The 26,497-nt window shown below is 41.7% G+C and overlaps 1 protein-coding gene across 6 annotated transcripts in view; it reads right to left on the reverse strand.

Moving 5' to 3' along the window:
• Positions 1–26,497, reverse strand: part of DOCK8 (dedicator of cytokinesis 8) — a 219,260-nt gene that overhangs the window by 126,101 nt on the left and 66,662 nt on the right. For all 6 annotated transcript variants that reach the window (XM_044391271.3, XM_044391272.3, XM_026519308.4 and 3 more), the window contains 3 exons: positions 13,229–13,352; positions 7,920–8,132; positions 2,963–3,048 (listed from right to left, as the gene is read on the reverse strand). In XM_044391271.3, coding sequence (XP_044247206.3) covers positions 2,963–3,048; positions 7,920–8,132; positions 13,229–13,352 — 423 coding nt within the window. The remainder of the gene's footprint in view (positions 1–2,962; positions 3,049–7,919; positions 8,133–13,228; positions 13,353–26,497) is intronic.

Genomic DNA, 26,497 nt, shown 5'->3' on the forward strand with positions numbered 1-26,497 from the left:
AGAGAGATTAAGTAATTTGCTGAAAGCCACAAGGGCTCAGAGCCCAGCGTTTTCTGACCACAGAACCTGAGGTTTTTTTCCTACGGGTGTATCTCCAAGGGTAGTCCCCAGAAACTAGCATTTTGAGGCAAATCAGGATTTTATCAAAATGTAGGTTTCTTTGTTCCCCCTGAGATGGTGCAAGGTCTCCCCAAATCTGCATTTAAAACAAGCTCCCTGCAGGGGCACCTGGGCAGCTCTGTGAGTTAAGCATCAGCCTTCGCTCAGGTCCTGATCTCAGGGTCCTGGGATGGAGCCCTGCATCAGGCTTCCGCTCAGCGAGAAGTCAGCTTCTCTCTCTCTCCATCTCCCTCTCCCCACTCCCCCACTCATTTTCTCTCTCTCAAATAAATGAAATTTAAATCGATCAATCAATGTCTTTGAGTAAACTTGGTGATGCATACTAGTTTCACCAGCAAGAAGACTCCTCTGAGCTGAGGTTACTTTGCATTAAGATAGTATTAAATCTTACATTAAAAGATTTCCCCATATTAAATGCAAAAGAGAAAAATACTTTGTTGCCATCCTCTCTTTTTTTCCTGGTACTACAAACACTGCAGATTCACACCAGCCTGATTCTTTCTACATGCTTGAGGTTTACATGTTTCTCAAAAGCAAAAGAGTGACAGAGATCTCAACAGATTCTGAAAAATTCACTGGCTGAGAAAATCTATTGTGGTAGAAATAAAAATTCTGCATGTCCGTGTCAATGGGGAAATGGGGTCTTTAACATTACCATTATATTTTTACTATTTATATTTTAGACACTGTAGGTTTACTTTTAAGAACTTGCTTTTTTTTTTTTTTTTTTTTTTTAAATCTGGTTTATTTAGAGTAGTCATAGCTGACAATCTCTTTCGTCCACAGCTCCTCTTGCTGGTGTATATTGATAGGGATACTATTTAAGACACTTGACTGGGCCAAGTGCACTGGGCAAACACCTCAATTCTCCCTGATTCCTGCTTTGGCAATGGGGAAAAACATCACCAAAAAACGGACAATTTTCATTAAGAGAAATCCAAATGGCTCTGTTTGGTTTTTGTAATAATACATGTCTGTCTTAGTGGCCATGCTTTCCTACCTGTGAGAACTGCTGCTACCTATTGTTGGAAAGATCTAGAAGGCTTGGTGGCAAAGTGACATCATGAGGGAGAATTCCTCCAATCCCGAATAGCACAGTTACTGCACCTACGTGGGGCCTGATGCGCGTCCTGTGGGGGTGGGTGAGTGCCTCAGACAATAGGGTGGACTTCCTGAGCAATGCAGAGGAGACCAGCGGCCACTTCCACTCAGTCCCCCACTTCCGGGTTGGCTTGCAGGGGTGAGAGGCTGCCTTTTCTAGCCTAGACTTGACAGAGAGCTGGTTTATGAGCTGCTCATCTCCCCGTACAAGACAAAAGGCCCTCACTCCCCTCCCCCAGCTGGTAGAGCTGGCTAGGGGGAGGGGCTACCACATCAAGAGAGCCCCCACAACGGGGGGAGCAGCTCTGCCTGCTTGTGTTCTCAGGAGAGGATCTGCCCAAGCTATGCATTAGAATCACAGACGTTTAGATCAGGCAGGAACACAGACCATCTGGTGGAAAAACACCATTTATCGGTAAGAACTAAAACACCCAGAGAAGCTCCCAGGCTTGAAATACAGCCTTGAATCCAGAATCCACATGCCCTAATTACAAACCAGGTGCTGCTTGAGGGGTCTGTGAACTGACTTCAAGAGATGGATGACCCTCCCAACAGGGTATGAAAAAATATTATGCTTATGTCCTGTTGCCTGGGTAGAGCATTACAGCTGCGCATTTTTGAGAGTCTGTGATTTGAAGTTGGAAGAATTCTCGAAAATAGCAGCCCGCAAGAGAGGCACGCAAACACTCCCGCCTGGGTATGCAAGACAATCTGTTCGTGGGCTGGAGGCAGCTACTCTAATTTATTTTGAATTTTTTAGTTCATACGTTTTAATTTCTCGTTTATGTATATTCGATAACATATGTAGTAGTTTGATCTGCATGTATAAAATTAATACACATATACAGAGGACATAGGACTTTTTCCTACTTTAAAAGCAAACAATTAAAAAAAACTTGGAGGTAATTGCTGAAAAGTAGATGTGGCAAACTGTTGGCCCACCAGGTGAATCCAGATGGCAGACATGCAGTTGTCGAACATTTAAAAAGGAAATGAGAAGGTACTTAACAAGTCAGGAAATCATGCAGAAAAATCGGAATTTCCAGCTTCTCTTGAAAAAGCAAAAACCAAAACCAAACAGACAGTTGGCCAAAATGGGCCTGTGTCCTTGGATGGCAAGAGCTGGCCCTCTCCAGCAGTGGGTACCCCCTTAAAATAGTTTGCTAGAGTCCATACTGCTCTCTGGTCCTCTGTGTGGTCTGCTGGCACTGAGACTGGGTTTTAGTTGCATTTAATGTTGTGTTTCAATAGTTAACAAACAAGTCTCTGGGGGAAAAAACCTAAAAGGTCTCATCTGTAGCATTTTCTGATTTCTATGTTATAAATATCCCACCACAGCCAACTTCAAGCTGCTGAACACAGAGCTGGGAAGAGAAAGGCACCATCAGCTCTCATGAATTAGTCAGTACACCATTCACTGCTTTTCAGGTTTTTTTCCCCTGCCCAACTTTCCCTGTTCCCTTTGTAAGTATGCTGTTCCACTCAGTTACCTTACACGACTAACTTCAGGGTGTGACTTGCCTGGGACTGTCCAAGGAGGGAACTGTCCAAGGCTTGGGAGAAACAGACTCTGGGTCTAGATGACTCCAAACACTGCTTCTCCCATCATGTCACAGCCACACACTGTTAGAACAGCGCCGGAAGACCCTTCCCATTCGAGCTCTGTCCACAGAGGCGCAGTTTCTATGTAAAAGGCAAGGTAAACCCCTGGGCAGTGGTTAATATGTTTGCTGAGACTTACTTCAGGGTCAGGACCTTGACCAGTATTCTGTTGCCCAGATGCTCCTTAGGACATTCTGGCACCGGACGTATTTCCACAGCATCCTCCTGTTATTAGCCACATAGTAAAGAAATCATGAGTGAGTTTCCAGGAGGGGTTCCGGCTGGAGTGAGTCTGGGGAAGGGAAGGCTGCTGCCCAGCGCTCAACCTGCATTTGCCTTACGTCTAATAGTGCGACAACACTTTGACTTTTATAAGAGAGTTTGTTATTCAATCCCAAGCTTCCGAGTCAACATTGACCGCAAACAATTTAAGACAAAGAGAGGGAGGAAGGAAGGAAATGGGAACATGAATACGACTGAGTAACATCCACCAGATGGCATTGCAAACTCTTATTCCTATTGTTGGTATTGTTGGCTTCTCTTTCTTCTCTCTCTCTTTCTTTTCTTTCTTTCTTTCTTTTTTTTTTTTTGGCTGCTCTAAGCACACTTTCAGAATATTTCTCCTGCCAAGGTTTTACTAGTAAATAGTGAGTTTCAGAATTGAAGCCCGAGTCTGAATAGCTCACAGCAGGCTGTATATAAACCCTCAATATTTAAAATAGTCTTTCTCAGTTGACCGTTTTCTTAAACAGATTTGAGGTTGAATGTATAGGTTTCTACACATACATGTCCAGCTAGAGCTTGCTGAAGTTCTAAGTACAGGAAACTTACTAATGACAAATTAGTAATGACTTAATAATGACAAATACATTTTTTTTTAACCACATTTGGGACTCTATTTTACCGCACTGGGACCCAAGACTTAAAGAGAAACATCAAGTCCCTAAGGTAACTTTTAACATTCAAACCTGAACTATCACAGGATCTTAATTATATTCACGTATGCAAAGATAACAATTCAAATCTCTGAAAGCTTTAATTCCTGCTCTTGTAGTAGACTAACTGAATACTGGTGGTCTGCAGCTCACAAGGGTCCGAAGAATAGAGTCATGTCTAATTATATTTTCCTGGGCTGTAAATGATGGGAGCTTCCCCCCAAATACCCCATCGCAATGGTAACATTTTTAGCAATAGCTGTAGAATCACCTTCCCTGTAACTCTGCACCTGGATTGGTGAAACAAAGTGGTAAACTCACGTCTACTCTAAGCCCTATTCTTCAAGGCCCAATCCTGCGTGTATCAGCTGGCCATCGTGTGCAGGGGAAGGGCTGATCTTGTCTCAGAGGACCCACTGCTTGATGCCCACACTGAGCTCAGCTCCCTCAGAGCAAGCTCAGATCACTTGTGATCAGAGCAGACACATCGAAAATGGAAGCCCCCCACCATTAGAGGAGAACCTCAATTTACATTCATGGGTTTCTAAGGCTACCTCTCCGGTCTGGATTTGAACCTTTGGGATCCTATGTTAGAAGCTTTTCACTGGGAAAATGTAAACATACACAAAAGTAGAGAGAAAAATGTAATGAACCACCTTTACCCATCATGTAAGTCTCAACGAGTTCCACTCATGGGCAACCTGGTTTCACCTATATTCCCACTTACTACCCCCCCCCCAACTCAATAGTGGACTGCTTGGCAGCCAAGCCCCAGACATCATATAACTTCATCTGTAAATCTCTAAAAGATAAAGGCTTTTAAAAATACACAGCTGTAGAGGCGCCTGGGTGGCTCAGTCGTTAGGCGTCTGCCTTCGGCTCAGGGCATGATCCCAGCATTCTGGGATCGAGTCCCACATCAGGCTCCTCTGCTGGGAGCCTGCTTCTTCCTCTCCCACTCCCCCTGCTTGTGTTCCCTCTCTCGCTGGCTGTCTCTCTCTGTCAAATAAACAAATAAAATCTTCAAAAAAAAAAAAAAAAACACAGCTGTAATATCATGATGAGTCTTTAAAAAATTAATAGTTAATTTCTTATTACTACTAAATATTTAGTCAGTTCCAAATTTCCCCAACTATCTCCATCATTTTTTGCAGTTTGTTAAATTATGATCCAATCAAGGTTTACATATTGAGGCATTTCCTAAGTCTCTTCTCATCTATATGCATTTCTTGAGCCTTTATAGTTATCTGATATTGGAACTAGTTCCCAGAGGAGGAGAAGAGCAAATATGAAGTTTTAAGTGGATGTCTGTTGTTTTATCTTCCTGAATGTATGTATGCATACAAATCTATATGTACATACATATACATATATACGTATATGTATGTGTATATATGTGTGTGTGTATATATATATATTTATATACATATATATATATATATATATAGTCTGCCTTCCACAGACCCGAGAGTGAACTGGGGACAGTCCTCAGCTCACAGAGGCTTGGGGGTTATGTTCTACTTTTACCTCCTCTGTAGGCTCAGTCGTAATTTGGATATAATAGTTCATCTCTCTTCTCATTCTCCTCACCAGGAAATAAAGTCAGGGTAATATTAAATAGTTTCCATTAATGTGTTCCCCCCCCCCAAAAATCAGCAGGGGTGGTCACTTCAAGGTAGCCAGAAAGTCACCTTTCTTCCACAGGACTATCTTTGGAGAAAGTTCAAATTACAAGGACAAATGCAATTTCTGTGTGTATAAGCTTCAGAATATTAAAGGCTGGTACAGGGGCCCTCCGGCATTTTAGACATACCAATTTACAAATAATTGGTACAATAATTACAAAGCATTCCTCTCCACTCAATAAAGCAGGCCTATTAGGAGCTCTGCTAGATTATAACTTTCAGTCCTAACCGAGTTTCTGCATTGTTTCAGAGACCATAAAACAAAGTTCCTTCCTCAGAGTCTGTGAATCTTCTTGCAATCAATGCAAGATTGGACACCCTCCCATTTAATCCCCCGAGGGGGCCTTCAATGAGCTAATGTCTCACCGGATATGTCCTCTTCACCCTTCCATTGTTTTCTCTCTCCTGGTGTCTACTTGGGGACACTTTCTTACCTATGGGCACCTCCACTATGGAACTGGGAGGAAAAGGAATGTCAGTGGAAATCAAATCTGTCAGATTAATATTTCTTGACAAAGCTGGTAAAAAAAATAAGTTTTATATGGAAACTGAAAAGTTATTATATATAATGTGGTTGCTCACATCATCTTTGGATTTCAGTTATGTGCACTAATATACCAGGTAGCCCTGTGTAGATACATAAAGAGGCAAACACAAAGTTTGGGGTTAATGGGCTAGGATCCCCATTCTGTAATTTGCCTGTTGAATCTTTTTTTTTTTTTTTAAAGATTTTATTTATTTATTTATTTGACAGAAAGAGACAGCCAGGGAGAGAGGGAACACAAGCAGGGGGAGTGGGAGAGGAAGAAGCAGGCTCCCAGCGGAAGAGCCTGATGCGGGGCTCGATCCCAGGACTTCAGGATCATGCCCTGAGCTGAAGGCAGATGCTTAACGACTGAGCCACCCAGGCGCCCCTTGCCTGTTGAATCTTAAACAAGTTCCTCCCTGACTCTTACTCTGCAATCTGAAGAATGGAGGTGATAACACTGCCCACATTATTCATATTTATTTTTAATCTGCCTCATTCAGAAAAGGATTTGAGGCCATTGCAAATGAAATAAATAGGTGAGAAAACCAAGGTGGCTGGAATATAAGGATAAGAAGGAAAGAAGGAAGGAAGGAAAGAAGGAAGGAAGGAAGGGAGGGAGGGAGGGAGGGAGGGAGGGAGGAAGAAAGAGAGAAAGAAAGAAAGAGGGAGGAAGGGAAGGATGGGAGGGAGGGAGGAAGAGGGGAAGAGAGAAGGAGGACATAAATTCCAATAAGTAAGCCACTAGATTTAGTGGCAGCAAGCAGAAATTTGACTCTAAGTAAAGACTTTAGGAGAACCGTTTACAAAATGTGCACAGTCTCCTAAGTGTTCCTGTTTCCCCAGGGAATGCAACTTCTTCTCTGCCTGAAGGCTTGAGAGAAAATTTCCCTCTGGATCCTCAATGAGGCAGGTGCTGGGTGAGTGGGAGGTCTGTGTCCTCAAGAATATTTGCACAGAGGACATGACAGCACATCTCATGACCGCTGCCTCCCTTCCTATGCTTTTTGCTGACCAGTGGTAAGCTCATCCCAGGGCAGGTCAGCAAATACAACGCCCAGGGGTCACAGCTTCACAGGGTTTAAGAAGCCGGCTCCCTAATGGTCTTTCTCTCGAGCTGAAAATTAAACTTCAAACATTTAGAGGCAGGAATGGATGGCTTCTCTTTTAAGCAAAAATGCCCTCCAAATCGTGTATCTTGCAACTCAACTTCTAATAAAATTGGGACAGAAGAACTATTCTGGAGCCAGTTTGGGCAAGAACCAGAAGTACAGACATTCTGACAGACAGAGGAAAGACACAGAGCCTCCTATTAAGTGTGAGGAGCCTCAACAGGCTTGAATAACGGTCACTTCTCATCCCATCCGTCCAAAGTACCCCAGGGAGCGGCCACCAGGCAAAGCTTACATGATTAAACCGCTCTCGGTCAGCTCCGATATGTAAAGAAGGGGACAGTCAGGACCCTGTCGTTGATGCATGGAGAGCACAGCTATGATCACTTTAGACTGGGATGTTTTCAAAGCAATTCTCTTCAGGTTGTTCATAGAGATTATTTTGAAAAAGACCTTAACACTTGAGAATATCGAAGTGTAAGTAACACACGTCTTGATGGATTAACCACAAAACATACCCTCAAATAACTGAATGGTTTGACACACTGAGTGAGATCACTACATGCAGACCCTTGAAAGGTGCTGAGGATTAAATGAGACAAAATCAGTGAAAGTGTTTTGCAGAGAGCAATGAAAATCCTGGTTGTTATTACTGGAATCTCACTGGCAGGACTGATCAGTAACTGCTGTTCTACGGGCTTGTCCTAGGGGAAAGAACGGCCCGGAAAGCATACAGTTCAGCATTGTGACAGTGCTATCTGGGCATAACAAACACTACTATCCTCCTGGAGACTGTTTCCTCCCCGAAATTCTCCCGCATGGAGATGGTCGCACCCACCTCATCCACCGATGGGTACAGAGCAAAGAGCTCGGCATGCCGATTGGTCCTCCGGGCCTCTTCATTCTGCTTCTCGAAGTCCTCAGCACTCACTTGTCGCAGGAGGTTCTCCAGCCGCTGATCAGGCTGCAGGCTGCGAAGGTCGAAGCCACAGGCAGTGAGGGGCACCTTCCCAGACACGTCGCACAGCACGTTTAAGTGGCGGGGGCGCGCCTGCAAGAAGAGGCCCATCTTGTGTAAGAGAGAGATTGTGGGTCTAAAATGAGACCAGAAGAATCTGGGATGTCTCACCCCTGCACCCACATGGGGTTACAGAATCAAGCCTCAAGTTGCTTCTGAGCAAACTGGGGGTTTGACAAAAACCATATCTTTGCTTCCTGGCCCGAATATCCTAAAATTAAATGTCTCCTTCCCGCCTGGAAGCAGGTAATTACCCATCAGAGGTGGATAAACTGGTCCTTGAGAAAGGGTTTGAAAACAGCCCTGTGAATTTGGGTCATGTTCTCTTCTGGAGGTTGGGAGCCAAGTATCTTGGGAACCTCGCTCACGTCTCACGCTCAAGCAGAACAGCATTGGAATAGCTTACACACAGAGGAGTCTGCACGGGGTACACAGGGACCTCGTCCTAATCTCAACCTCAGAAGCTGGTTTTTGAAACTGGAAAATAAGATGACCTGAGAGGAGCCTTCCAAATGAAACCCAAAGTGAATATTATGGTTCTGAAGACAGAGAATGTGGAGCTGGGAATACTCTTCTACAGAACTTTAGTAACAATTATAGGAATAAGCACCAGAACAAAAAGCAGAAAAGCATTTGCTATTCAAGTAGCATCCACTTTCAGCTGCAGTGTGTTTGAAAAAGAGTCTTAAAGCTCTCACAAAACAGATGCTTTATTCCATTAGGTCTATGTTTCGGTAACAGGGAATGGCAAACCGAATCAAAGACTTGGCAAAGACCGTATAACCACAATCAATGGTATATCGTCAGAATATAGATGAACTATTATAAACAACTATAAAATTAATGGCAAAATGTTATCCTAAAGTTCTACTGAATGGACATGCTCCTACACAATTTCTCTATCAGATAACCCTCCTGTAACATCCATCTACCTTATAAAAGTGTTACTCTGCTAGGTCAGAAATTTTTCCTAACCCAATGTGCTGGCAAGAATCAATATTAGTACTTTAATTACTGATACTTTTTTTGGCTTAGAATTTATGAGATCCTTGGGGGAAATGAATTGAATTTATCAAGTTTCTTTGAAAGGATGTCAATATCTATATATAATCTCCAGAATTCATCATAAGGATATAACTGGACAAGTGAGCAAGGACTGTGAGGACAAGAGCATCTCTGGAACACTGTAGTAACAAAATACCAGAAACTATCTAAATATCCCCCGAAAGAGGTAGCATGAAAAGATTTGGGAACTTCCATCCAATGGAATGTTATGCAGCCATTGAAAGAAAACCCAAATAAACATGTTTTCACTGGAAGAGAAAGATGATCACAGCACAGTGTATTGTTAATATGAAAAGGGAAGGTACACGGTATTAAGTATAATATAATCTAATTGTTATGGAATATATGTGTACCATGGAGTTGCATCATATATGTATTGATCTCACATAAATTCAGGCACTTGGCCTCCCCATTCCATGCAGAAGGTGCCAAGAATGGGGGTGACATGGGAAATGGTGCTGACTGTCCCACTGTCTGAGCATCTCTGCATGATGAGTACTAGTCTAACACTAAAAACATACAACGTTTGCGTAACTTGGCTCCACAACCCAGCTGATGACTTCACTGAGTGCTGTTAGTGTGCCGAATGAGTGTGCTTCATGGGGTGATGGTCATTTACCCCTTGTCTCTCAGTTCCAAATTTTCTACTCTGCTCTGTGATGCTGGGCCTGGCACTCAGCGAGTCACAATGACCCTTTGCCACCACACCCTTTGGGTTCTGCCAGTAGGAGGTGCTCTAGGGAGACTGGCTGGCTGGAGGAGGGAGAAGGCTCCTCCCTCTTCATTGCAGTTCCTCACACCTTGGTAGTGGCAGAGGGCTCTAGCCTCCAGCTACTTGGGGCACTTCCAGAACCAGCCTCGTCTTACACCTCCTTGGAGGTACCAGCATCAGCCAGACAGTCCCTCATGCTAAGAGGGCAGAGTTCAGACTCCCAGACGCTGTGGGGTCTTTCCTCTGAGATCCCAAGACACCACCTCCAGCTAGGTCCTGCCCCCTCCCCAGAGATTTGAGTCCCAGCTCTAAGGCCACTCTTCGGACAACTCCAAAACTCTTCCCACCAGACCTGTGGTTCCTGAGTGTGGTCTTGGGACCAGTAACATCAGCATCTCCTGGGTAGTGCTAATTAGAAATGCAAATTATCAAGCACCCCTCTGACCTAATGAATCAGAAACTCTGGGGTGGGGCCTAGCAAGCCCTCCAGGGGATTGCAATTAAGCTTCAGTTTTAGAGCGGCTGCCCTGGGCCCCAGCCCCAGGATGGCCTGCCGTTTCCTGCTCTTACAGTTTCTGTAGGACTTGAATTTTCCCATTTGGTTCATCTCCATCCTCCAAAATTGTTTAGCCAATTCCCTATGTTATATTTCTTTTGTTGAGATACCTGGTGTGGCTTCTGTCTGACCAAGACAAGGAAAAATTCCATTGGTCATGATGTAAAATAAAAACTGAATTTCGTCAAAATTACCAATGAAAAATCCCGTAAAAATCTCCTACAGAGTACAGGTATCCCATGCTTCAGGAAGCCCACCATATTCAGCACTGGAATTGATGCTCCATAGAGCTCAGATTAAGTAGTCAGCTTGGCGATAGAGACCATGCTGTTGGAAAAATAGGTATTTTAAAACTCTCTAGTCATTCACCATTCAGCACGGTGAGAGGCTAATAAGGGGAGTGCCTGAGAGCCGAAAACTCTGTAGATGCCCTATAAAGGTCAGAAGATGCCCTCTAAAACTTAGACAAACTACTTCCCCTTTGTTTAATTTTTCCCATCTATAAAATGGACAAGTTGGAATAGAGAGCTGGCTTTCTAAAAAATGTTGTAATTGTGGTAAAATACACAGAATGTAAAATTTACCATCTTCATCATTTTTTAGAGTACAGCTCAGTAGTGTGAAGTACATTCACACCGTTGTGCAAACCACCACCCCCAACTCCTTTCATCGGTACCCTTCTGTACTACAAGTCTGTACCCGTTAAAAGATCATTTCCATTCCTCCCGCTCCCTACAATCCCTGAAAACCACCATTTTACATTTGGTCTCTAGGAATCTGACTACTCTAGCGACCTCACATAAGTGGAATCATACAATTTTTGTTCTTTCATGACTGGTTTACTTTACGTAGCATATATGGGCACTAAGTGTGAGCTGGCATCGACCTAAATGGTTTGGGCATATTAACTCATTTAATACTCAAACAATCCCATGCATTAGTTACTATTTGTTGTCATTGGTTATTAGTGTTATGGACTTGAATGTTTGTGTCCCTGAAAAATTCATATGTTGAAATCCTAATGCCCAATGGGCTATTGGGAGGTAGGGCCTTTGGGAGGTGATCAAGTCATGAAGATGGGGCCTTCATGAATGGAATTCGTGCCCTTACAAGAGACATGAGAGAGTTTGTTCTCTCTCTCAGTCTCCATTGTGTAGTGATGCAACAAGGTGTCTGGAAACCAGGAAGAGGACTCTTACCAAAAACCAAATCAGCTGACACCTTGATCTTGGACTTCCCAGCCTCTGAACTGTGAGAAATAAATGTCTGGTATTTTAGCTACCCCAATCTGTCATACTCTATTATTCAGCCCAAGTTGACTAAGACAGTTTGCTTCCCTTGGGGTGCCTGGGTGGCTCAGTCGGTTAAGTATCTGACTCTTGGTTTCAGCTCTGGTCATGATCTCAGGGTCATGAGATCAAGCTCTGAGCTGGGCTCCGCATTCCGTGGGGAATCTGCTTGAGATTCTCTTCCTCTCTCTCTCTCTCTACCCCCCCTTCACATGCACATGCTCTCTCTCTCGCTCTCTCTCTAAAAAATTTATAAGTCAAAAAATGCTTTAAAAGAAAGACAGCTTCCCCTGAATGATTAATAAGTACTTGTTATAGAAACTGTAAAATTGAGAAAAGAATACTTTTTAAGAAGGTACAGGAGTTCTAGTACGCAAAGACACCTCCTTCTATGTTTCTGTAGGCATCTTTCCTACCAAATTCAAAAGTTTGACTCTTGATTGTGGTTAAACATATTAGTATTTCCTATATTTTCAAAATTCTCATCTAAGATTTCAACAACTGCATAATTTTAACAGATGCACAAAGTATATATACTCAACTATCCCTCCACAGAACCTCTGCCTGAGTTCTCAAACCTTCCAGTTAACCATGGCTGTCCTTTTCTAGAGCAATCACTCAAATACATTCAGCATATTGTACCAGATTCAAAACATTATTTTGCCTAGTTAGCTCAGCTGCCTCCATTTTTTTTCTAAAGGGTTTAAATATTCTCAAACCTCAACCAATGTCAAAGTCACAGAGTTGAGATTTAAAATTGGAAGAGACCCAGTGCAGCCCATCATTTCCCACTGAATGGACTCAGGTGGTAACATGACTTCCCCAGGACCACACAACGGTTGACCAAGATGGCAGGCAAGCAGATCTCCTAAGGCACTACTTCCTTTATGCCAGTGGGTCTCCATACCCAACACTCCTTTATAATGTAAATATTTCCTAATTTTTCCTTTCCCATCCTGAAATGTCATGTACAGATGATATAACTTACTTAAATGTATATATATTTTAAACGAACTCAAAAAAAAGTAACAGAACAAGGAAATAATAGTAAAAATTATCATAAAATGTGATGGCTTTATTATCACCCTTGTTTTCCAGGGGAGGAAGCCCGCAGAGGTTAATTATCCTGCCTGGGGCGACAGAGTTAGTATGTGGCAAAATCACGAAGAGAACCCGGGCAGACTGGCCTCGGTGTGGATTTTCACTTACACTGCAGCCTGCCTGAGAGACACCACTGGGTCTCCCGAGGAATTGTTATGGGGGGAGGGCCCCCCCCTCTAATTCTACCTATTTTCATTATTGAACGTGTGGGTTCTCATTTGAACACCAGTTTCTGTAGTTACAAACAGGTTTGGGGGAAAAAACAAACCCCACTGAGTCAGATGGTAGCATTCCTCCTACTCTGACATTCTCGGAGTCTAGCCCTTTCTCTAGTTAAAACACCAACAGCATGCCCTGGGCAGAACAGCCCAGTAACCTGGTAACCATGTTTGTTGATAGAAAATACCTGTGTGCTTGGTTCACGGCTCTCCAAGGACTCTGACTCAAATGTCTGTTTCTGAAGTGTCTTGTGAAAATCTCTTCGGGATCCAGTCTTTTTAAAGCCGCAAATCTCCGAACTTCCTTGGTTTCTTTTTTTGTTGTGATTATGTAATTTGGAGAGAGAAAGAGAGAGAGGTACAAACACATTAGGTTAAAAAGAAAAGCCGTGGCTGACAGTAGACATGGTGCTGAAAGATCTGGGAAAGAGAGGACCGACTGCAGTTCCTCACATCTAATTATGCACCAGGCCTAATACAAGGCCCTGCTGTAATGAGATACAGACTTGCCTCCTGGCTGGCTCATTCTTAAAGGCAGGAACCGTCTGGGAAAATGCCACTTCGGAGGTGTGGTCATTTTAGCTGCGGGGCTTTTGGCTCCAAGCTGACGCTAAACTATGACCCTAGTGTTAAGAGGCTGGAATAAATCTAGCCATGTGCAGAGCAGCAAATAAAGATCGTTTGAAGATAAAAATAGAGGAAAACATTGAACGTCCCCATCAGTGTTCTTCACAATGAATTAGAAAGGCAGGACATGGTTAAGAAAAAATAGAAATAAATGATGCCGAAAATCTCTGCTAACAGTCTCAATCTCCACTCCGTGCATGCCATTACAATCGGGTTTCAAAACTGTGCAGCAATGAAAAGGGTTTAAAACATAATGGCCAGCTCTGTCACTGGAGAAGGAAATTAGACCATCATGAAAAAGGCAACAGATAGAGGCTGTCAGAAACTAACTGTAGAAACCAACATGCCCATTCCCCATTTTTATGACTCAAAGCCTTCTTGGAAAAGAGGCTGCAAAGTCAACCACACGACCACACGCCCCTTTGGTTTGATTTCTCACACTATTAGAAAAACCCCTGAGCAAGTGGGTAAAAGGATATGAAATGAGTGAGGATTTATTAGGCAGATCAAATGGCAGACAGATAAAGCAGGAAATGTGGGAGCGCTACTAGCAATGATCCACAGAGTTTATAACTCTCTGGGAGGGGTGAAGTGTTGGGTTATGCACAGACCTGGTGTTCAATAAATTGTACTTCATTAAGTTAATTAAAGGAAAAAAAAAGGCGATGTCCCAGTGTTGTCTACAGGGAGAACGACCTCTGTCCTTAGATTTTATTGTGCTCTAAGACAAGCAGTTTGAGAAAAAGGAGACAAGAAAGAGCCCCCCGAAGAGGGGCAAGATGGGCTTGGTGACTAATTCAAGTCAACGTCTACTATCAACGGTCATCTCCCGTGTCTCCTGGCCACTTGCACTGCCCTGACCCCAAACCTGTATTCACGGGGCTGGGTGAACAGCAGGCCAAATTGGGGAACTGAAAAAAAAAAATAAGTAAATGAGTAAGGTATACTTCGAATAAGGAAATAAGAGTAAACATTTAGAAAAGATTTCAAGAGAAATATCCAGAATAAGCTCGGGCTTGGAATTCCCAAACACCAACAAAATAAATGAAATTTAAAATATCATATTGTTTATAAACATCAATTAGCAAAGATGTATTTTGGGGGGACCCCTTCAAACAACTTCCCAGAAGTAATAACTACTTAAAATAGTTAAGAAAAATTTTCCCTTCCTTCTCCTAATGTCCTCTAACAAAACATAATAAAAAAAAAAGAAACATCTATAATAAAATGCAAGAATACCTAAATAAAGCTGTTCTGAAGTAAAAAATATATATATATTTAAGAAAATTATTTTGGTTCCAGTTGCTGTAAGTGAGCAGATACACGTGTGAGCAAAATTTATTTTCTATTCTAATATTTATTTTCTATGAACAGAGACCTTTGAGAGAGAGCCTCACATAGGATTTCATAAACCTGTTAGCTTTTTTTTTTTTTTAACCTGTTAGCATTTTAAAAGTGATTCTCATCAATATAAGCTTCCCCAGCAACACGCATGTGTGTGCTGGACGCGTAGCTTTGCTAGTGCATAAAATAGCTTTTTTGGACTCTCTCTAAAGGTTCAAAGAAAAAGTTACATGTGATATAAAGTCCTGGGGAAAAGGACCCAACTTGAATTAGCAGTTAATAGTGAGTTGTGTCTTAAGAGTACTCTCCTAATTACAATACAAAAATCTGTGATTGTTTTTCCTGAAGAATCCAATTTTAAGGGGGGAAATTCCCAAAGGAATAAATTAATATAAATTAATTCTCAGGGCGCCTGGGTGGCTCCATCGGTTAAACATCCAACTCTTGATTTCGGCTCAGGTCATGATCTCAAGGTCATGAGATCAAGCCTTCATCAGGCTTCGCGCTGGGCGTGGACGTGGAGCCCGCTTGATTCTCTTCCGCCACTCCTCTCCCCCACCCCCTCTAAAGATTAATTAATTCTAAAATCAAATGCAAACAGTGAATTAAAACACAAATTTCACACTTTGGTATCTGCCCTTTGCCTTTCTGGGGACTCGTACACTCCAAAGTGTATTGATGCCAAAGGTTCAATGTCACATGTCTCCTCACAAGGCCACCTGCTCAGGCCAGAGAAATAAAAATCAGGAAGCAGCCTAACGTAAGATCTTGTGTGCCTCGGCAACCAGAACTATATCTGCCTTAGCTTTATTTCTTGTTTCATAAAGTTACACCTATTTCCCAGTGTTTACTGACAAGTGACACACACACACACACACACACACACACACACACACACACACAATTACAGCCATGCACCTGCCCCCTCATCCTCAATCACTTCCCTCAGTGCCTCTGTTTCTTCACTGGTGACACATAAACACGAGGTGAATTTGAGGCTATTTGCCCAGCTTTAGATTTTATGAGAAAAAGCTCATACACGGTACCTGGAAACATTCAAATCAATTTTCTTTCAAAGATGCTTAAATCTGGGAGAAGTTAAATTTATTTGGCTATTGCTCTTTTGCTATTTCTTTCAAATAGACGCTTCTTTCTTTTTTGGTCCTCCATTTTGTTAGAACGTTTTCTGAAGTTATTTGAATGAACCCCAAAGACATTGACAAACGGGCATTAAAAAAATGAGTCACAGAATCGTGTTAAAAGTTCATTTCACCATATATATATATATTCTAACTCCATATATGAGCTAGCCCTCAGCATTTGGGGGATGGAAAGCATTAAGACTGACGTCTTCCATGGTTGTGTGTTTGAAACCAGAGCAAACGTTTCTCCCCTTCCTCATTCCAGATTTAGCACCTACTTCCCCATTTTAAAGTCTCAGAAAGTCACAAAGCTCCCTTGTGGCAGCAAGGGTAGAGCTGGCTGGGGGAGAGGATTAGGGCTGGCAAGGATGTAAAGATGACTCATTTTAAAAGTGCCAGCCACAGAAGGCAGAAACCACCACCGGGTAGGTAGTGAGGCTGCTGGCTGAGTGCCCCTGGCCACCCGAAACCCCAGCCTCACTAACCCGACGCGAGCAGCTGAGCCAAGTAAAGCCATGCTCCTGTTGAGCCTCTGTGCAGAGAAGAGAGAGATGGGGAAGTGGGCCAAGTGGTAGAAAAACTTTTCTGAAAATGAGCAAACCTATTGCTTCTCAAGAGAACTGCATTCCTTTTCTCCAAACACTATTATTGTGTATTTGGGAACCATCCAAAGACCAAACATATTTTATTTATTTTGTAAAAAGATTTATTTATTTTAGAGAAAGAGAGAGAGAGAGCAAGCTGGGAGAGGGACAGAGGGAGAGGGAGACAAGCAGACTTCCGCGGAACGGGAAGCCTGACTCGGGGCTTGATCCCAGGACCCTGAGATCATGACCTGAGCTGAAATCAAGAGTTGGATGGTCAACGAACTGAGCCACCCAGGCACCCTAAGACTAAACAGATTTTAAAGACCAAAGTCTTTAGAGGTAGTGTGGAATAGACAGAATTTGGCTCTAGAGTTCAGGACCTGGGTTCCGATGCTGCTTCCTTACATACTGGCCACGAGACCCTAGGCCAGTGACTTAATCTCTCTGAGCCACAGTTTCCTCGGGTGTGAAATGGGGAGTAACGCTGCTCACTTTGAAAGCCTGTGACTTTCTGACTAGAAAACAATACATGTACGTTTTCTTCTTGTCCTTCCGCCACATCCCTTTCCTTCCCATCCCTCCTGTACAATTTGGCACGAAACCCAGCAGAACAAGGTAACCCTCCGTGCCTCAGGATGGGGAGTAAGTGAGGACCCCCAGAAAGGGAAGTTGAAGGCCAAAGAGGGTGAGGAGAATGTGCATATAAAAGGGCTGCCTGGCTCGGAGAACCAGAAGCCACATTGTGTGAGGGGGTCGCCCCAGCTTGCAACAGCCTGGCATGTGATAACAGAGCAGAATTCTGGGGAGAACAAGGAAGGCACGCACCCGGAGGAGCAGGCTGCCAAGAGTGTCTCTAGGAGGGGTGGCCCGGCACTCAATATCGGTGCAGGCCAGAAAGGGCAGCCACACAGGGTGGATGGTGTCCACCCAACAGGGGCAAGCGCGTCACGGGGTGTCGGTGTCAGAGCTAGAATATGAGAAAGGCGACTGTATGGGGATGGGCCATAGTGTTGGCAATGGTTACATATCGGAGGATTAATCAAGTCACCAACCATAGTAAGGACAATACGAGTCAGGTTTTTCACTATCAGAGAATGGATAAAAATATGGAAAGGAGGAAAACTAGGATGAATGCTCTGACGTCATGTTGGAATTGCAGGTATCAACAAGAACTCATGGTTTTTAATGCACACACACACACACATACACACACACACGCTCCGTACCTCTGTTAACTAAGAATACGTGGGAGGAGTGACACCTTAATAGCAATGAGCACACTCAACACCCACAGCTTGGCTGCCAAGTACCACTTTCCACTTAAAAGGGGTCGCATCTGCTTGGAGAATTGACTGATTCCAGCGGTGAGGAAAGGAAAGCGTAAGATCAACTTGGAATCTCTTGTGGCAAAAAGCAAGGATGTGATCAATGGCTGCGGGCATGTGAAAAAGACATAAGGGCCAGCTGGAGGGATTCACACTGGTCAAAGTGAGGACAATCTGAGCATCAAAATAAACCATAGAACTGGATTCAAACTTAATGAATAGGAAACTATGATTCAATATTGATACAAAGAAACTGAAAGTTTGATGAGGTATTGGGCATTTTATAATCATCAAAACCAAATGGAAGGATAATTATGTCTAAAAAAGTAACTGCCCTGTAATATCAAGGTCATGAAAGTTAAGGAAACACTCAGGAACTGTTCCAAAGTAAATAATACTAAAGCCATGTGACATCTAAATGCAATGCATGCCTTTCAACTAAATCCTTTTGCTCAAAAGGGCATTCTTGGGACATTTGGTGAAAGCTGAATAGGGTCTGAGGATTAGATGGTAATAACATATCAATGTGAATTTCCCAAATGTGATGGCTGTATGCTAATTATGATGGAGAATGTCCTTGTTTGTAGAAATTACACACTAACGTATTCAGGGATAATGGAGAATTAAGCTGGCAACCTACTCTCAAAAGGTTTGGGGAAGAGGAAAAAGATTTTTGTGTTACACTTACAAGTTTTCTGGATATTTGAGATTGTTTCAAAATAAAAGGAAAATAATAGATTGAGTGTCTGGCATTGTAATGAAGTCTGTTAGTGGGTCCTATCTACCAAGCTGTGCATCCATTCTGTAGCTGCTGTGAGCATAGGAGCTCTCATGTCTAGAGACATCTGAGTGATTCACTCTACCTGCCAGCCCTCTAACTTCCCACTTTGGCTTGGTGGTTGTGAGCAATGCCTGACTGATAGAGGGGTACGATATTCCCACACCTTGCCTTAAAGTTGGATGGTGAGAAAACTCTGTAGTGTGGTCCCTCCAGAGCACCCTGTATATTGGCCAAGAATTTATCTGTGCCCTTATCCTGAGTGACTCCTTCTGCTTCTCTGTCTTGCTTCCCTCATTGCCTTACAGGCTTTTCCTAAAAAGGACACTCTCAAAAATCATGTGCATCTGAATCCCTGTCTCCGGCTCACCTTCTAGACCATCTCAACTAAGATAATCACATACCAGTTCAATAAATAATGGTTATTAGTAGTAGTAGCAATGACAATACCATTAGATGCAACACCAATGCAAGTGTTATAATCCAGATGACCATATTTTATAGAGATGCTGAATATAGTCTCCTAATTTCTCAACTATATAATTTTTATATGGGAAATTTACTTTCTTATGAAAAGCAAAAGTAGAACTTGGAAAACACTCACTTGAGGATTTCACTTGTAGAATTCTCTCAAAAAACCAATAAACACCTGAATGAGGTTGCTGTCCTCATTAAGCTTGTTCCATTCCATTCCATCCCTTTCAGGAATTCTTAGTGGATTTCTTTTCCCAGTTGTGCTGCTTAAACTGTGGTTTGGATTGGATTTTGGGATTCCAGTTTTCTGATGGCTTAGTAGCAACGGTTCTCAATGAGGGTAATTAATGCTTCCATTTTTGATTGTCTCAATGACTGGGATGTACTACCACATCAGACATCCTGAAAAGCATGGGGCATCCCACGCAAGGAAGAACCACCCCAACACATCCATCAGCATCCAACACAACTATCAGATGCCCTGCCAGACATTCACGGAGGTGAAAAACCAGCCTGTAAATATGTGAGCCAGGCCCCCAGTATTTTTGCACTGAATTTTCCAGCAAAACAACATGTAGGGGGAATTAAACTCTGTGCTGATTAGATCTCTACCAAGAGCTTTCCCCATTTTGGAAAATCACATTACTAACAATCCTGCCTGTGGTATTTGAGTCACCCATACAACACAGCTGTTGCAGTCTGCCTTGGTAGGTGTGATACTCATAATCATTGCTCCCGCAGCTGCAAACAGCTATTTTATTATGTTCTCTGGTAGAGTTGTGTCCAAACATTTGCATATTTACATGCATGCTATTTAATGTATTGTGCTTCTTTTATTTCTCCTTTATATAACAGTTGGGACATTTTATTGACTTCTGCAAATGAGAAAGTTTGTGGGTAACAAAGGTGGCATTATAAAATATTCATTACATAGGAAGACGCTGTTGGGTCTGATAAATCTGAGGATGCTTGTCTGAAAGGAACATGATATGGATATGTGCTTGTTAAAGTTTCATTCATTCTCCCACTCGACATATGTTTATAAAGTAACTCCTGAGAATAAGGCACCGAAGAGCATGCAAAGAGGAATACACAAGAATCCTACCTTTAAAGGAGTCCCTGTCCTCAGTGAAGTCATAGTCTAGTGAGAAATACCACATATGTAGCAGGGGAGAGAAACATTCAGACAAGTGATCAGAAGGCAATGTAGAGGGGCGCCTGGGTGGCTCAGTCGGTTAAGCGTCCGCCTTCAGCTGGGGTCATGATATCAGGGTCCTAGGATAGAGCCCCATGTCAGGTTCCCTGCTCCCTCTGCCTCTGCCCCTCTCCCCTGCTCTTGCTTTCTCGCACTCTCACACTCTGTCTCTCAAATAAACAAAATCTAAAAAAAAAAAAAAAGAAAAAGAAAGTGTAGAGCATGACCAGAGCTTCCGAGAGTAATACAAACAGCATGCTTTGAAAATTCACAGAAGGGAGCCATTTCCTCCAGCTAGGTCAGGGAAAGCTTCAGGAAAGCCCTGGCCTTTGGGCTTCAGGGGGTGTGGATTTGTGGGGATGGGAGTGTGTGTGTAACAGCTCAGGAGTGGCTCAGTGATTTCCACAGCTGGACTGCTCTTTGTAACTGCACAGCCTTGCTTGCTTTCTGTACTTTTAGGAAGCAAATAGCTAAATACCTTGACAGCCGGCACGACAAAAGCATGTCATAATAAGCAATTATTGATCAGGGAGACATTTTTATGGTGTTTTGGGAGTAACTGAATTATATGCACTGATGTGTTTGAATTTTAATTGTTTACCAGTTCACTGGGAGTAAAATATGGAGTAATAAAACAGATGATACCCCATTCCTTGATGTCCCAGCTCTCCTTGAGCACGACCTTCCTTCAGAATTACCTTAATCACCCAGGATGAAAGACAAAGTCTAAGGGCTTTTATGATGTTGCTCATAACACTCATGAAATGTTTCACTGTCGCTGTGGATAATACACCAAGAATAAATGGCATGCAAACAAGTTTAATCAGTTAAGAGTTTGACTTTTCACCAAGACACCAAACACAATGTAAGTGAATCACTCTTCAGTTCATTTAGAGAAACGGCAGAGGAAATAATGCTTAAGTATTTAATGAGACCCAAAAGATGCCTAAACATCAATCCAGATGAAATTATCAAATATTTGGAAATGAGATGAGATGAACATGCAACCATGGCACCATTCTATTCATTAGGTCAAGGGTCATTTCCAAAAGTCATGGAGACAAAAGCACTATTATTTTTACAGCTGTGACACCACATTTTATGGTATAGACATGAAAGATAGAATGGAATCCATTCAAGGCGTCTTCCAATCTAAGTACCACAAACATTTCAAGTAGGAAAACATATTTCCCCCAAAAGGAGATCATGTATTTTGTGTTTCTGTGTAGTTTAGTCTTTCTTATTAAGTGAAAAACAAATTCTAGAACTTTCCTCTATCCTTCATAGGCAGCACTCTTTGTCTGATTTAAAAGCCTCAATTATAGAACTTGAGTGGCAAATGCTCTATAGAATTATGAGTGTAGGAGGGAGCACAAGTGGCCATTACTCCACTCCCCTGCCCCCTAAGTGGGATTCAAAGCCATTATCACAGATAGCAAGGACATAAAAGACTATCCTTAGATATTACAGAGAAATGTAATATCAGCAAAGAGATAATTGAGGAATAAAAGAGCTAACTAAATCAGTGTTTGAGTGCATGGTTATGGATGACAGAGACATGTCCATAGAAGGTGAAATGGCTTCATTAAGTATGGTCTGCCAGAGGAAAGTAGTTTCTCCCCCCACAGTGCATTAAAATATATGGGATAGAGTTTTTGGTTCATTCCTTTGACTTGCTAATATAAGCATTTTTTTTCTGAAGTCTTCAGATCTTATGTCACTTGAAAGGAATATTTTGGATAGGTTGCATTGGAATTAGATAAACCCTAAAGCCTTCTGGTTTTCCAAATTTTATCTTTATTTCAAGAATATAGAACTTATAGTGCTTACGAGGGGAGATCTACCCCGGATCATTAAATGAAAAGAAATCTTCAATAACACTGAGTTGTCCCTTGTTTTTTTTTTTCCTTTGCATATATGTTAAACAGGTCTAATTGAAATTATTTGTCAAGTAGACAGGGACAACTGAGCCATATTCTGTAATACTATTTAATAAATATCATAAGTGGTAGCTAATCTATTACCATAGGCCAAGAAATCTTTGTACTTAACATATGTTAATTTATTTATTGCATGTAACTTACATGGTAGACACTATTCTAATTCCAGTTTTCCTGATTAGGAAATTGAGGCACAAAAAAATAGTTTGTCTTAGGTCACACAGCAGGTAAGTGGGGGGGCCAGGACTTGAATCCATTTGCTCCTGCTCCAGAGAAATCACCATTCTGTGAAATAATATAATAAACCATAGCAAAGTAACAGATCTTATATTTGATGAGTAATTAATGAATGCCAGGAATTATCTTCACTTTCTATCCACTGATTTTAGGGCACAATTATAATTCTTCCTTTTTAGATGACACTTCAGTGAGTTGTGACAAACGCATACAATTGTGTAACCACCACCACAATCAAGATTTAGAACTGTTCCAACAGCCTCAAAAGTCTCTAAGACCTTTTGCTGTCAATTCCTTTCCCCACCCCCAGACCCCGAAACCACGGATCTGTTTTCTGTCCCTATATCTCTGCCTTTTCCAGAATATCATACAAATGGAATCATGCACTATATTTTTTTGTTTGGCTTCTTTCACATTGCATAATGCAACTGAGAGTCATCTATATTGCCTCATGCACGAGTAATTTGTTCCATTTTACTGCTGAGTAACATTCCATCGTATGGACGTACCAGAGTCTGGTTACCCATTACCCCATTGCACATGATTTAGGTTGTTTCTAATTTTTGACAATCACAAATAAAAGTGCTATAAATATTTGCATATAGGTGTTTATGTGAACAGAGGTTTTCAGTTCACTTGGGTAAATGCCTGAGAGTAGGAAGTCAGGTTGTATGATAAGTATATATAACTGGGATTTTAGGGTAGATAAGGGAAGAAAACTCAGTGATATAAACAATATTCAGAAAGTAGATATAGCAGCTTTCAGCTTATGATAACAAGAATACAATTGCAGAAATTTATATTTTATTTTGATCAGTCATATCCAGCATTGGCAAGGATATGGGGGGACAGGGCAGTTTCATGCCCAGCTGGTAAGGGAGTCAATCAGTACAATTTTTCCTGGAGAAAAATCGGCGTCCTTATGAGGATGTGTCATGTGTACTGACTTCATTTTCACCCTTGGAAATCCTCACACACATGTGTTGGGGAAGAATAATGTCTATTGTGACATTATCTGTAACTGTGAAAAATGGAGACAACTTCAATGTCCATCAATAGAGAAAGATTCGATAACTTAATGATACATTTCTTCACCCCTGGAATACCAGGCAGGGAGGAATAGATCTCTGACATGGAAGAATGCCAAAGATATTATTGAAAAATATGAAATTTTGTATATACTTATAACAAACAGACTTATGTGTACTTACATACATAACATTTATGTAAAGTACAAATGCCCACCTATATATTTGTGAGGGTACGAGAAGAAGCTCCAGAAGCCCACATAGCAACATTCGTGCATGAAAAGTGGGTTGAAGAGAAGGGCAGGGAGTGCGCGAGGAGCGAGGCAAACGACTGCCTTTCACTTAATACACTCCTGCATGACTTGATTCCTTTCAAAACCAGCATGCATTATGTGACACATAAAATAACAAATTCAAAGGAGAGCTAATCAATCACTAAGTAACAACTGGCCGGCAACACCTACAGCGTCCTCCTCCAACTTCCCAGTACACTGCTCATGAAGTTGCAGAAAAAATGGAAACTCACCCACACGAGCGGACGACTTAATACCTGAATCTGGACAGAGTGTCTGTGGATCAGATGGAACTGGCAGAATGATGTCCCATGCTTTGTCTCCCCAAAGGGGTACTCATAGGAAGAGAGACACGTTGTACTGTCCTTCCTGCCAGGCCCTGAGCCATCAAGGTCCATACGAGCCAGAAATCTGAATGCTCCTTCTTCATAGTAGCGGTTTATGTATGGAGCCATGGCCAGGTTCCACCTGGTTGCACTCCTTTGCACCACCAGAAACCCCACCTCCCTGGCCTTTTTCTTTTCACCATCATTCCGCAATGATTAAGAAACAACTCATAGAAAACAATTGAGCTGAAAAAATGTATGCAGGGTTGGGAGATGAAGGGTGTCTGGCAATGACATATTGGATTCTCCCCATGAATAAAACATTATAGGCGCACATGGGGGCAGAATGATCTCTGGGAAGACTGTGTCCTAGGAATGTATTTTCATGTTCAGAGTATCAGATTCAGAGTACCAAAGGATCAAACAGTGGAGGAGAAAAAGGCGCTTCCTCTCTAAAACACTGGTCAAAGCTTCTAGAAACTGACAATGAGTTCCAGAGTTGCGTACCTCTACCAAATTTCTCGGAAAGGAACTGGCCCATTACATAAGCATGCAGAGAGCAGGACCAGTGGCAAACCCCACCCCCAGTACGTTGCCAAAGATAAAGTTAAAAGCAGATATCACTTTGTTTTATGGGGGGAGAAAGACACAAAAATTTGAATAAAATAAATATATGGATAACCATCGTTCCTACAGAAGAGATAAAAGCAAAAAGAGACACATAAGCGAACAGAACAGCGATCAACTGGCTAATGGTCTGGATTAACATTTTAATCTAAAATTCCCAGTAAGGGGCCCCTGGGTGGCACAGCGGTTAAGCATCTGCCTTCGGCTCAGGGTGTGATCCCGGTGTTATGGGATCGAGCCCCACATCAGGCTCCTCTACTGGGAGCCTGCTTCTTCCTCTCCCACTCCCCCTGCTTGTGTTCCCCCTCTCGCTGGCTGTCTCTGTCTCTGTCGAATAAATAAATAAAATCTTTAAAATAAATAAACAAAAATAAATAAATAAATAAAATTCCCAGTAAATAATATCAGGTTTGTGAATTACATTTTAAGCATGGCATGGCAGCAAAAATGGAAATCACAAGGAAAATTATGAATACAGATTTGATTACATAAATAATTCTGAATGTTAAAAAATTATAAGCAATTTTGAAAGACAAAGAACATACTGGATAAGGAATTTGTAATACATGCTGATCAAAGACTTAATAACCCTAACAAATAAAGGTATGTCCTAGAGATAAATAGGCCCAAATACATTAATAGAGGTACACAAATTTCAAGAAAAAACCGGACATGACGGAAAAACTACAAGTGGACCAACTAATATATGGACAAAGCATTGCCCAATTCCATAATAAAAAAAATGCAAATAAAAGACAGTCTCTTTACAAGTAAAACTGGATATTTATTAAAAGATAACATCCAATATTTTTGAGGATTCATGCACATATTGTTGGTAATTTTTCTGATATATTATTCTCAAATCCTTAATTTTGTGCATAACCTTAGACAGAGAAATTCCTCTTCTAGGGATTTATTCTGAAGGAAAAAAAAATCATAGATGTGCACAAGGCTGTAACTGTATTGGGATATAACCCTGAAGAACAGGGAATCACATAAACACTAAAATTGGTTAAATGAATTTTGATGTAAATATATCACGCAACCATTAAAAATCAGGTGGAGGGAGAATATTTAATAGCAAACAGAGATAATCACCAGTTACTGTAAAAACCCAAAATAGCATCATGCTGCAGAATAGTATTATAATCTGATTTCATTTTTATACAAATATATATACAAAGAAATCTGATGTGAAGGCTATGTATCAAATGTGAATGGCAGTTATCAGTCCATAGTAAATTGAGTGGTTTTTTTCTCCTTTTGTTTCCTTATAATCTCTAAAATTTCTAAAATGAGTATTCCGAAAGAGTCCTTTTTTCTTTTAAGTTTGTGCAACATAGAGGGAGAAAAAAAAGAATATTCCAATGGGAATTGCCATGAGGAATGAAAAGAAAAAAAAACAGTGTCCCAAGAAGCAAATAGAAACCAAATGTAGTAAAACGGACCTTTCTATTTTTTCCTTCTCAGACTTTTTTAGAACCTTAATATCCAGAAAGTATCTCTAATTATAACATTTAAAAGCTTGAGAACA

The sequence above is a fragment of the Ursus arctos genome, unplaced genomic scaffold (assembly GCF_023065955.2).
Source record: "Ursus arctos isolate Adak ecotype North America unplaced genomic scaffold, UrsArc2.0 scaffold_33, whole genome shotgun sequence".
NCBI lineage: Eukaryota > Metazoa > Chordata > Mammalia > Carnivora > Ursidae > Ursus > Ursus arctos.